Consider the following 13,410-nt stretch of genomic DNA (forward strand, 5'->3'; position numbering starts at 1 on the left):
TAGGTTACTGACTACACTTTTAGTCAAGTTCAAGTAAAGAAGTATGGGCTCTGACATGTACTAAGTATTCATTACTACCTGTTTTAGTAAAAGGTTGTCAGAAAAATTGTGAATTAGCCTAGACTATCGATACCAGAAAAATCTACTTAAATACGCTGGTAACTGGACCTCACTCACATCATATTATTGGATTCCTGGCGAATGCCCTGCTTGTTTATTTTTATTAATGACCGATAATTTAGAACATCTCACATAACCCCCTGTCACATCCTTTGTGTAAAACATTTTAAGATGTAAAGTAAAAAGTTGTCAAAAATAAAAATTAATTGTGAAGTTAACTACTGATACCAGAACAAAACAAATTAAGTACAGTAACGATCCATCTCTGGACATAAGTAGAAAGCTCATTGTTATTTCTAAGATCTTTGAGTCCATAATGGGCTTTCGTTATTTGTGCGAACGCTTGCGCATTAGAAAATCCTTACTGACGTCATATCCTTGCCGTCCATCTAGTTTCCTGGTGAGGTGTAAACGGGACATGTCACTGTTCTCATGATTTCTAAGAAAAACTAAATCAGCCACCGCAATTAAGGGTATAGTTGAAGGGAAGGCTTTGAAGACAAGAGTACTCTTCCCCGCTATGGAGGCGGTACCCCGAATGCCGATGATTTGGCTGGATCTGAAAGAGGCTGGGGAGTTTCAGTTCAGCCCGTCTGTAAGGCAGGTGAGCTTGGTGGTGGGGAGTGGAGCAACAGGACACTATGGGGGAGGGCTGGAATCGGAAGTCAACCATCAAGATTAGCTAACGAGATACACATTGGTTGACTAATTAGCCAAACGTAAACATTGAAAGGTTTGCTCAAATATATAGCGTATTTCAGTATCTAGCCAGCTTCTGCGTTGTCTCAAGCCATAGTAGTAGTCACTCTATGTAGCTAGTTTAGAGTCGCTACCAGTACTCGCTACCCCCGGCACCGCCTTTGTTTACATCAGGCCAGAGCGAGTCAAGTTATTAAGTAGCCGGCTAGCTGACAGTGTCAACACTTGAAATAGGACTATCTAGTGAGCAAGTGAATTAATAATTGGTCAGGCAACTAGTCAGTTGCTGCTAGCTACCCTTAACTGCCGTAAATAGCTAACTAAGTATCGAGCAGGCTCTAAGTATTCCTGATCCAGTTCGGAATCCCAAAGTAATCGGCCTTAAAAGTCATTGTGTCGATGGAAAAATAGAGCATTATATTACATGCAGTTAATTGCTTAAGCAGTGAATGTGTCACATAGCTCACGAGATAGCTAGCTACTAGTAGTGCTAACTGCGTTTTTCTCAATGTAGGCTAGCTAAATCACTGTAGTCATACAAGGGCATTACAGTATATAGACTCAGAATTTACGAGAAGTCCACTTCCTTCCACCTTTCCTTCTTTCCTCCTCACTGCCCCAGATAATATTATAATTGCCCTTAACTGGTCGTTCCCAAGCATTGCGAAATGTAATTACTAATGGGGAGACAGTATTTGCTGATACAATAAAATGTGTGAAAGCTTATTTAAGATTAATATGAAGATATCCAGAGTTGTACAGTTTTGTTTGTGGTTTATGACCGCCTGTATCGCTTCGATTGTACTTTTTCAATAGCTTTGCAGTGTAGATCAGGTGTTAAGATCATTTGACTGCAGATCAAGAGTTCTCAGGTTAAAATCCCCATACGTAATTTTTGATAAAATGAATCCTAAAAGCTACATTAATACATTATTAATTGGAATGGATACGAGCTAAATGAATACATTATTAATACTGTGCATTTCGAACTCTTTATGTAAGTGTTTGGCTCTGAATATAATATGTTGTTTACCATATGTTGTTTATCTTCATACTTTGGTCCTATGAGTATGAAGATTAGATTACTAGATACCAGTAGGCTAATCAGGGCAGAATATGTTGTAGCAAGGCATGACAGGATAAAAAGTAATTAAGAAGTGAAGATGAGGCCCTCCACTATGTGAGTTGAGCATGTAGCCTTAAAAACATGTTTTTCTAAATGCTCAAAACAGTGTACACCCTGCGGTACTGTCTAATAATAATATGGAAATACCTTTTTTTCCACCATTTATTTGACAGAAATTATAACCTAAAACCTATTTTGTCTCACATTTATTTCAGTTCATCCTTAAGAACTACGGGGAGAATCCGGACAACTACAATGAACAGCTGAAAAAGCTGGAAACACTAAGACAGGTATTGATTTTTCAGGTTTTGTGATCTACCACTGTTAACAAAACGTTGCGTAGTCATTCTGACTAGTGGAGTTACAGCTTGGTATTTTCAAAAGACACAAATGATCACTATAAATAAAAAATGTTCATCTTATTTGCCAGAGCGCGGTGAATGTGACACGGGACTTTGAGGGATGCAGCACATTGAGGAAGTACTTTGGTCAACTGCACTACCTCCAGAGCCGAGTGCCCTTGGGCCCTGGGCAGGAGGCAGCTGTACCAATCTCATGGTAAGATATGAATACACAAATGTGTTCACTATTTTGATTGTAGGCTTGAAGGTTGTAAAGGGTATAAAACTATTTAAGCGGTGTGCATTTTCTGTACACAAATAGTAACAATATTGGATTGTGTATATTACAACTAATGACCGTCTTACAAAATTGTATCAGGACAGAGATTTTCTCTGGAAAGACAGTTACCCACGATGACATCAGCTATGAGCAAGCCTGCATCCTCTACAACCTTGGTGAGAGTCTGGACAAGCTGTAATGTAGAACGTAACTGTCTGCTTTTGGCCCTAGATCCAACTGTGTCTTTAAACATTGTCAAATACACCTCAAAAAAGGTGGAGCACTCAAGTGTCCTGAAGTATATTTGTTGGACACATTTTAGGTTAATCGAAGTTATGAAGAGATTAACCTACATTTGAGTGTAAAAACTCTTAAGTGGACTGACAGTCAATTTCCTTTCCTCGACTTTAATGTTGCTACTTGATATTTTCACTTGATTTAGATTTGAACTGTATGTAAAAGTGATAACCCAACATCCTTACATTGATTTATTTCTAGGTTCTCTCCACTCCATGTTGGGAGCCATGGATAACCGGGTGTCAGAGGAGGTGAGCAAGGAAACGTGTGTTCAAGGTTTTGGTTTTGACTTCATTCAGCATGTGAAGCATATTTCTTATTCAGACAACCAAGTGTATTTCTCTCATGTCTTCTCTGCGTGTTTCTCTCTTTCTCTCTCTCTACAAGGGTATGAAAGTTTCATGTACACACTTCCAATGTTCGGCAGGGGCCTTCTCCTACCTGAGGGATCATTTCAGCCACAACTTTAGTGTGGACATGAGTCACCAAATCCTTAATCTCAACATCAACCTCATGCTGGTAAATGTCTTATCATGGATGCACCAGTGCTCTTTCTCTCTGCTACAAAAAGTCTGAAATCAACTGTACATTCTCTGATTTTGTAGGGTCAGGCCCAAGAATGTCTTCTAGAAAAGTCCATGCTGGACAATAGAAAGAGTTTCCTTGTTGCCCGAATCAGCGCTCAGGTAAGACCATTTCTTGAAATCCATAAAGCCTTTGTTGTAGGTTTAGTATTTCTATCAATTCACACGGCTTGTTTGCCTTGTTCAATAAGACATTGATAGTATTTATTAAATTACAGCAATGCCTAATCTAGAGCTGGTTTCAAGTCCTTCTATTATTGCTGTGGTGCAGGTGGTGGACTATTATAAGGAGGCATGCCGGGCCCTGGAGAACTCAGACACTGCTTCTATGCTGGGAAAGATTCAGAAGGACTGGAAAAAACTGGTCCAGATGAAAATCTACTACTTTGCTGCTATCGCCCATGTGAGAACGCTAAGATCATATTGGAATGGTTGGCTCTTTAAGAAGATTTTATTCTTTATTTTTTTTAATTTTTCCTTTCCTTCTTTACCTTCTTTTTCCTGTTTCTACAGCTACACATGGGAAAACAGGCAGAGGAGCAACAGAAATATGGAGAACGGGTATGTCAATAATGTCCTCTCTTTCAATCCTTCCTGTGTTATCAAGACTAACCTTTGTTTTATTTATTTTACAGTTGGCCTACCTGCAAAGCTCAATGGACAAACTCAGTGAAGCCATAAAGTTGGCGAAGGTATGGCGCTCTTGTTGTTGGAATTCAGATTCGCCATTTCTTTATGAATCACTCTTACACATTTGTGTTTTTTCATGCTTATGTGGACAAATACATTTATCATTGTCATTTGCTTGTCCCCTTTCTCTGCTCCTTTCTTGCCGTTTTGAGCAGGGTCAGCCAGACAGTGTGCAGGAGGCATTGAGATTCACGATGGATGTGATTGGGGGAAAGTAAGTCGCTTCATCTCCTACTGTATCCAATCAGAATGATGGGTGATGAAGGTTTTCCAACAAATCCACTGAATGTGTGTTCTCCTTTCTAATGTAGGTTTAACTCTGCCAAGAAAGACAATGACTTTATTTACCACGAGACTGTCCCATCTTTAGAGACACTGGCTTCAGTTAAAGGTAAAGTTGTACTCAGACGTGTTGCTCACTATGGCTCAATCAATACACCTTCACAACACCAAAATATCATCAAAGTTGCAGTTTTTTGTGTATATCTTTGCTTATCAAAATACATAAAAGGTACATTAATATATTGTGCAGATTAATTATTTCTCCTTAGTACATAGTACATTTACATTTAGCAGACTCCAGATCGATTTACTGTAAGTAAAGGGACATTCTCCCCGAGACAAGTAGGGTGAAGTGCCTTGCCCAAGGACTCATTTGGCGCGGTTGGGAATCAAACCAACAACCTTCTGATTAATAGCCCGACCCACTAACTGCTCAGCCATCTGACCCACTGCTTCTCAATATTCCCCTCTAGGTGCCCCACTGGTGAAGGCACTGCCCGTCAACCCCACTGATCCCAGTGTCACTGGCCCTGACCTGTTTGCCAAACTGGTGCCCATGGCAGCCCACGAGGCCTCTTCCCTCTATAGGTGGGTGAAAAAACTGCTGTGTAGTATTCTGCTAAAAAGGACTGTTTCTACCCTGCACCCTCCATTTTGTGTCCTCTTTTCACAGTGAAGAGAAGGCTAAGCTGCTTCGGGACATCATGGCCAAGGTAGACGGCAAAAACGAGACACTAGAGTAAGTACTGATGGAATTTTATGACTGTGGTAATATAGCAGAAGATAAAGGATCAGAAGTGTATAATGCTAACAGCATTTTGATGGTTGTCAAGAAACGTTCAAGGAGCTGGAACTGGACAGAGTGAATGGCAGTATCATATAGATAACCTGACCTGGCTTCCTCTGTGTTTCCAAGGCAGTTCATGGACTCTTTGGGTCTTGAGCCAGAATCCGTGGACAACCTGGACATGTATAGTCACATCCCTCCTGTTCTCATGGAGAAGTGTGCGGCTCTCAGTGTCCGACCTGACACCGTCAAAAGCCTTATCGGGTCCATGCAGGGTCAGTGACTGTATTCTCATTACACACACTTGTGTTACCATATTCAATAAATTAGCTTCCTTGCAGAAGTTATGCTTTTTGCAGCCCTTATGCAAAAAGACAAATTGCACATGTAAATGTGGGTGTAATGTAAAAGTCAATGTTAGTTATTGTGATTGATGCTTTTTTTTTGTTTTTTATTATTCATATTTTTTATTATTCTTTCCTTCCCTTCTAGTCCTGTCAGGGGTGTTCACTGATGTAGAGGTGTCCTTGAGAGAGATCAGAGACGTGTTGGAGGAGGATGAGGCTGGGGTCCGCGCTCTACACGAGGCCGGGGGGCCCACTGCCACACTGGACCCCCCGACCCAGGCACAGGCCCTGGCGGAGATCCGCAGGGACCTGGAGAAGTACATGGAAGCCCACGAGAAGGCCAGCTTCACCAACACAGAGCTGCACAGGGCCATGAATCTGCACATCAGTAACCTGAGGCTGCTAGGAGGGCCCTTGGAAGCTCTAAGTGATTCCCTGCCCAGACCACAACTCAATGAAGGTATGTACATTTTTAGACAGTTATTGTGCTGCAAATGTGTGTTTTTATATTGAGCGGGTGTGCTGCTACAGGTGTATTTATGCATGATTGGCTGTGTTTTTTCAGAGGAGGTAGCAGGACTGCAGTGTATGAAGAGAATCCTGAGTAAAGTACAGGAAATGAGAGACCAGAGGGGCTCACTGGAGAAGCAGCTGAGGGATCTCATTCAACAAGATGACATCACTTCTGCTTTGGTCACCACCGAGCGGGCAGACATGAAGGTAAGGACCAATTACTACCAACAGTGACCGAGGTCTAACATGCAACCCCATTCCCATAGCAACTACTAAAAATACTCTTATGCAGTGCAGAGAATTGACAAACCCCCAAAATCTTAACACGGAGCAGCATTTAATTTTTCATTTAATATTTCCCTTTCAGAGGCTGTTTGAGGACCAGCTAAAGAAGTATGAGCAGGTAAAAGTCTACATCGACCAGAATCTTGCGGCCCAGGAAAACATCCTCAAGGCTCTGACGGAGGCGAACGTTCAATATGCCACAGTCCGCAAGGGCCTCAGCGAGACAGAGCACAAGTGGAACACCATGGTCCAGATGCTGGTGGCCTCTTACGAGGCATACGAGGACCTTATGAAGAAGTCGCAGGAGGGCAAGGAGTTTTACGAAGACCTGGAAGCCAAATCGTCACGTCTGCTGGAGAAAGCCAAGAACCTGTGCCAGGGCAGGGAGGAGGAGAGAAAGGCTATTCTGGACAGGTGAGGATGTGAGGGAGTGGAATAAGGGAGGGAAGAAATGTGTCATGGAGAAGAAGGACTGTGAATCGAAAGGGTTAGAATTGATGGCGTTTTTGAGATGTATGATTAAGGGTGACATGAGGGCAGACAAGCATTTCCACAGTTCTAATATCATTTCCACCCCCCCTCCATCCAGGGAGACCCAGAAGAAGCCTCCGCCACGGCCCACGGCAGCCAAGCCAGCCCTGCAGTCCAAGGGCTCGGACGTGGACTCGGCCTGCTCCAGCCTGGAGGACCCTGAGTTGGCCCAACTCAACGCTGCTATTCTCAGCCTGGGAGGGGATCTGCCCGAAGAGCTTCGCCACCTGCCCCCCGACCACCCCTCCATGCCCACCTCCTCCTCTTCTCGCCTCCCGGGCCCTGAGTCTTACTTGCTGCCTGGTGCTTCCCTCGGCACCGGCTCCTCTCTGCCCTGGCCTGGTGCCCCTCGGTTCCCTGCCAACCTACCTCCACCAGAACTCCTGGCCAGAATATCCCAGTTTTCAGGTCCCATGCCTGCCCAGGGTTTGCCTCGGGGACCACACCCTCAGATACCACCCCAGGTGCCAGCATCTGGATATGGACCTCCCCCACAGCAAGCCCCCCAGCATAGGGGTGTCATGCCTGGTCCAGTGCCAGTCCGCCTTTCCACCACAACTGTAGATAGCATCCAGGCTCCAATCGCCAGCTACACTCCTACCCCACGCCATCCTGTACCTCCTGTCTCTGCAGGTTATACAGTGCCCCCACAGATGGGTACTTATCCACAGTACATGCCCCAGCCAGGGGGGCCCATGCCAGTGCAAGGACAAATGCAGCACCACCACCAACAACAACAACAGCAGTACCCACAGACCCCTCCAGGGCAGCAGCCTCCGGGATACCAGGCAGCCTCTCGGGGAATGCCTGGCCCTCGCCCCCCTCACCAAGCCCAGCTAGGGTATCCCCAGTACATGCCTGCTCAGCCTAGACCGGCCATGCCCCCTCAGTATCAGCAGCCATTTCCTGGCCAGCCTCAACATGGCTACCAGCCCCAACAGCAGTTGCCACAAGGCTACATCCCTCAACAGGGCTATCTACCACAACAGCACCCCCACATGATCCCTGGCTCCATGATAAGACCCCCTCAGGTTCAAATGCCCCCTCACACTGTCCACCCTCAAATTCCCCCCACCTCCCAGTCAATGCCCCCTGTCTCCCAACCCTACATGCACCCCGGCAACCAACAGATGCCCCCTCAGCACCCTCACCAGCAGATGCTTCCGCCCCAGCAGCAGATGCACCCTAATGCCCATCAGATGGTGCCATCTCAGCTTCATCAGCAGATGCCCCAATGCCAACCCCAAATGCCGCCCAACAATCAGCAGATGCCCCAAATTTCACAGAAATACCTGCCTCCCACCAACCAACCCATGCCCCCCAACCTCCATCAGCCTATGCCCTCAGTCTCACAACCCAACATGGTCCCTGGCCCTCAGGCTCACCTGCACAGGGGCCCCCTCGCCCCACAATCTCAGATGTCCCCGAATGTTCTTCCACCCCAGCAGCTCCCCCAAACTGGTCAACCCATGCCACAGATTCCCCAGCAGCAGCAGCCCATAAGGATGCCCGCCCAGGCCCAGCCTCAGCCCCCTCACATAGGGTCTCTGTGCTACCCAGGGGGCCCTATGATGCCTCAACAGCCCCTGGCATCTTTGCCCATGACCCATTCACAGCCACCCCCAGCCTCCCCCATGTACCCTGCTGCCTCCGGGGCCCCACAGCAACCCACCTCTATGGGCCCTCCCGGGGCTCCACCACAGGGGGTTCCACCACAACATATGCTCCCAACCCCGTCGGGAGCCCCTCCAGCAATGATCCAGCCCCCCAATACTGCTATCCCCCCCTCTCCCTCACCTTCCCCCTCTCCCTCCCCAGGCCCACCCTCACTTGGCCTGACCCCACAACAGCATCCTTCCCCAGCTGCTGCACCCGGAGTATCAGGTGTGGCCCCACCTCTCCCCTCCCCTTCCTCTTCCCCTTCTCCTTCCCTCTTTCAGCGCCAGAATTCCAGTACAGATGACCTTCTGTCCTCCAGCCCAGAAAGCCAGCCTGGAGGTCCCAAGGCCCCCACCAATGTCTTGCTACCAACGAAAGCAGACCCCAAGGACGGCGAGCGCAGAAAAAAGAGCTCACAAGGGGTCCTTCTGATACAGGGCGACCCTTACCAGGCCCCAGAACGTGTGGCCCACCTCTGCAACAAGCTGGAGCAATTTCGGGTGTCAGTGGAGTGTCTGGAGCAGCCTACAGAAGCCGAGGGTGGTCTGTCGGAGCTGGACGCTCGATGGAAGGAGCTTCAGGAACAGCAGGAGAAGGATGCGCGACAGCTGTCCATTGCCATCGCCCGCTGCTACACAATGAAGAACCGCCACCAGGATGTCATGCCTTACGACGCGAACCGTGTGGTTCTGCGCTCAGGCAAAGACGACTATATCAACGCCAGCTACGTGGAGGACCTTTCAGCCTACTGTCCACGTCTCATTGCCACGCAGGCTCCGCTCTCAGGCACGGCAGCAGACTTTTGGCTGATGGTATATGAGCAGAAGGTGTCTCTGGTGGTCATGTTGGTGTCGGAGCAGGAGTTGGACAAGGTATGTGTAGAAAGAGGCTAAAACTTGTGTTTTCCAAGGTATTTATTTAAGCACAAATTGACAAAGTAAGCATTACGTGAACGATCAGGGATTTCTCCTTTTTCGGTCCTAGGGAAAGGTTTTGCGCTACTTCCCCACGGAGCGCGGCCAGAAGCTTTCTCAGGGACCGATTACCCTCACCCTGACCACACAGAAGACTACGCCCACCCATGTGGAGCGTATGATTGGACTTCAATATCGGGACCAGAGCCTCAAACGTACCGTCATCCACCTGCAATTCACCTCATGGCCTGAGCTGTGAGTCCAAACTCCACTAGGGAATTGTTTGATTACAACTGTAAAACTGTGGTGTGCAAATTAATATCAATAAATAACAAACATAATGGAGAGCACTGTTCTAACCTCTCTCTCTCATTGAACAGGGGTCTTCCTGACAGCAAAAGCAACCTGATCCGCTTCATCCAGGAGGTCCATGGACACTACTTGCACCAGAGACCCTTACACACTCCCATCGTGGTACACTGCAGGTAATTCAGACTACTTAAAGGTTTTACATGTTGCTACAGTGAGTGTGTTACATTCACAGATGGCAAAAGATTAGAGTATCCTGAGAATGTGTCAAATGATAACGTTTCTGTTTGGAAAGTTTGTGGTCTATGTTTGTGTCCTAAACTGAGTCTTCCCTGCTGTCCTTCAGCTCGGGTGTGGGGCGCACCGGGGCTTTCTGTCTGCTGTACCCTGCGCTGCAGGAGCTGGAGGCAGGCAACGGCATCCCTGACCTGCCTCTGCTGGTCAAGAAGATGAGGCAGCAGCGAAAAAACATGCTGCAGGAGAAGGTGTGACATTCCCTCAAACCACCCACTGGCCTTGAGGTTTATGCAATACTAGTTTTGATTCAAGAGTATTGGCCAGATGTTAGCTAGTTAAATTGTATTGGACTACATTCACCATATATATGACAGTGATCTTTAGCCCTTGACCAATAATAATGTTTTAATTATTTGCTAGTCGGTTTCTATGCATCTCATTGGTTTCCAATTTTTTGCTAGCTGCACCTGAAATTCTGTTATGAGGCAGTGCTGAAGCATGCTGAGCAGGTCCTTCAGCGCCACGGTTACGCTGCTGCCCCCTGCAGCAAAACCTCCAACACTACAGCCACCAAGGTAAAACCCCTTACTTGTTTGTTAAAAATAATGTAGGCTAGCAACAAACTCGAAGCAGGCAGTAGGTTGCAGTAGATTTGCTGATGAAAGAGCTACACTGTCGTTTAGCTGTTTCTGTCATTTGTTTTAGACTTTGGATTAGGTTTAAGTGTCAGTTTTGGGGTTTAATGTTTTTACTCATCTACTTTGTGCATGCTTGGGTCTGGTAGGGATTCTACCAGTTCTGTTTGGAGCAGGCACAACTTTAACAATCTCTAAGTTTTTATTCCTATGCTAGTGTTTGCCACTTGTTCTAAATGCTGTCCTGTTTCTCCCACCTGGCGGTTTGGTCCTCCAGCCTTATTCGCGGCAGGAGTCTCAATTAGACTTGGTTCTGGGTGGAGACATGCCCATCAGCTCCATTCAAGCCACCATCGCCAAACTCAGCATCCGGCCTCCCAGTGCAACGGACCCAGCTATGGAGGCCTCCCTCAGTGGTTTGGAAGACCAGCCCTTAGTCATTCCATCGCAGCTTTCCCTAGACGGAGACCTCCAACTGACAGCCATCCCCCCGCAGGAGGACCCCTTACCCCTTGGGGAACCCCAAGTACCCTCCTCCCTCAGTCCTTCGCTCTCTTCTCCATCCTCCTCCCCTGCACAGGTCCACTCCCCACCACCCAATGGAGTGGATGGTCCCGACCTTTCTTCTTCTCCCGTAGCTAATCATCACGAGTCACCAGAGGCTAGACCCGCCCCTGAGCCTTCCCCTCCTGTCTCAGCCCCGGCACCTTCATCTCTGGAGCTGCTGGCCGCCCTGACACCTGAGGCTTTCTCCATGGAAGGAGGTGGCATGGGGAAGCATCGTGTCACCAAGCAGAGCTTCCTCCAGCCGGCTGAGGGACAAGGCCTGAGGGGGGCCCGCGACGAGGGGGGAGAGGACCCCCTGGGAAACCTAGATCCCTTATGGAGCCTCAACAAGAGTTGAGACATAGGAGGCACTACATGTATCTTGCTTTATATCACACTTTATAGCCTGTATTTAAGCCAACCTTAAGCTTGTAGTACTAATTCTATCAGATTTTCCTTGTATAAGTGGCTAAGTGGAAGCAATGAAGTGGAAACTTGGACCTGGCTAGTGCATTTAACCAGAGGACTGTAGTACTAGTAGGGGCTAGGGGTTGGTTTGGAACCAGGCTATCGCTTTAGGGACTTGCACTCCATGGGTTCTACCTTCCCACTTGCCTCATCCCCTCAATAGTGGCCTGTGCATCTGGGACCAAAACACTGTGCACCTTTCTATCGTCTCTTTCTCTCCCTCCTGTGTTTTCTTTCTTTTCTCCGTCTGTTGTTGACTTCCAGCCCCATATTGGGCCACTTGGTACCACAATCCCAGCATGCACTCCTGTCCTAGCTGCACAGTGTCTTCGCCTTTAACACCTAGTTATTTGTCAGCAGTAGCAGTGCTAGGCGATGGGATTGGTTTGGGCTCTCTAAGGGGACTGGGATTTACGATTGCACTATGATAATGGAGACACAGAGGCCAAAGGGTGTGAGTAGGGATTTGGGAGGGACTTGCAGATTTATCAGAGGACCCTTAATCTGCAGTATGGCTCGTTGTTATGGTTACATACATATAGAGCATAATCAGCACATCTTAATGAGTCAGTGATCTTTGTCTTTTAACATTGTAAATATACTGCATCTTAAATAAAATTAGAGTAACATTAACTTTGTGTCATTGTTGTTTACATACTGTTTTAATGTAGTCACAATTAAACACAATCAACTTGTATGAAAATATGTGAAGGTGAAGTCCCACATCTCACATGACCAAAATGTCACTTTTAAATTCAAAGTATAAAGAATTAAAAATTTGGATTTGAACTCAGGCTGTTGCGGTACTGCCCCAGCATGTCTGAAAGACCATGCACACAACCCAGTGAGCTAACGGGAGCCCTGCTTTCTTCTGGTTTTCTGACACCTCGACTGCAGGTTGTTACAACTAGTTCAATGTCAAATGTAAATGTTGAGTGGAGATTATAATCCCTGATAGCTCAGTGGTTAAGGATGTGGGCTACTGTGTGACGGGTCTTGTGTTCAAATCTGGCAGAAGGATCTTACAGCTCAATTTTTGCTCTTCGAAAAAAAAAAAAAAACGTATAAATAAAACTGATAAAAGGTCTATTATTTTCAGACTATTGGTTGAGCCTTTCCTGGTGGGACAGTTGGGTACCTGGAAAGACAGTTGAGAGAGGGGATCTGGACAGTTGGGGAGTGCGCTGCAGTTACAGGGATCTGTGCCCACGGATGTGTTTGGCACTACACTCTGTGCTGGTTTTGAACCCAGGTCATTGTGGTGGAGACCCTTGTTCTCAACCCACTACACCACGGGGTCCCCCCTTCTATATACTTGGAAATAACATATATATATATAACTTAACTGATATCAGTTAAATCAGTATCATGTTTGGCAGTAGACTCGATGCTACACATGCTTACCCACAGAGGTTTCCTGCAAAGTTACTTTCTACAAGACGGCGTAATTGCCCTTATGACACTACTTCATGCCAAAGGACAACAGGTTTTGTTTCTGCTTATGCCAAGTTATAAAACAGAATACTCTGCCTTCTAATCATACTTACAAAACAAGTGAAAGTTGTCCGAAGGATTTCTAAGAACTCGTTCACAAAATACAGTGACGATAAGTAGACTTTTCTTGAATAGACTTATTTATTTCTGCAACACGGTTAAATATTAAACAGAAATGTACAGCTTACCGTCTATTAGGGGTGGGAGTCTTTTGGTACCTCAAGATTCGATTAGATTCTTGGGGTCACGATTCGATAAAAAATCAA

General features: G+C 46.6%; 1 protein-coding gene across 2 annotated transcripts; it reads left to right on the forward strand.

Annotated features, from left to right (window-relative positions):
• The first annotated feature begins 496 nt into the window (after positions 1-496).
• On the forward strand, positions 497-12,283 carry ptpn23a (protein tyrosine phosphatase, non-receptor type 23, a). 2 transcript variants are annotated; one of them, XM_047032674.1, is made up of 24 exons: positions 497-724; positions 2,161-2,235; positions 2,376-2,503; positions 2,666-2,742; positions 3,065-3,114; positions 3,251-3,382; positions 3,469-3,549; positions 3,719-3,850; positions 3,961-4,008; positions 4,083-4,139; positions 4,290-4,351; positions 4,449-4,528; positions 4,893-5,007; positions 5,093-5,158; positions 5,336-5,481; positions 5,699-6,013; positions 6,119-6,273; positions 6,434-6,765; positions 6,941-9,413; positions 9,526-9,710; positions 9,836-9,940; positions 10,111-10,249; positions 10,463-10,576; positions 10,914-12,283. In XM_047032674.1, the coding sequence occupies exons 1-24, from the start codon at positions 641-643 to the stop codon at positions 11,538-11,540; spliced, it is 5,778 nt and encodes a 1,925-aa protein (XP_046888630.1). In that variant the 5' UTR covers positions 497-640; the 3' UTR covers positions 11,541-12,283. The 2 variants fall into 2 exon arrangements, with proteins under 2 accessions (XP_046888630.1, XP_046888636.1); XM_047032680.1 differs by having other exon boundaries at positions 4,293-4,351.
• Positions 12,284-13,410: the final 1,127 nt, after the last annotated feature.

The sequence above is a fragment of the Hypomesus transpacificus genome, chromosome 2, assembly GCF_021917145.1.
Source record: "Hypomesus transpacificus isolate Combined female chromosome 2, fHypTra1, whole genome shotgun sequence".
Taxonomy (NCBI): domain Eukaryota; kingdom Metazoa; phylum Chordata; class Actinopteri; order Osmeriformes; family Osmeridae; genus Hypomesus; species Hypomesus transpacificus.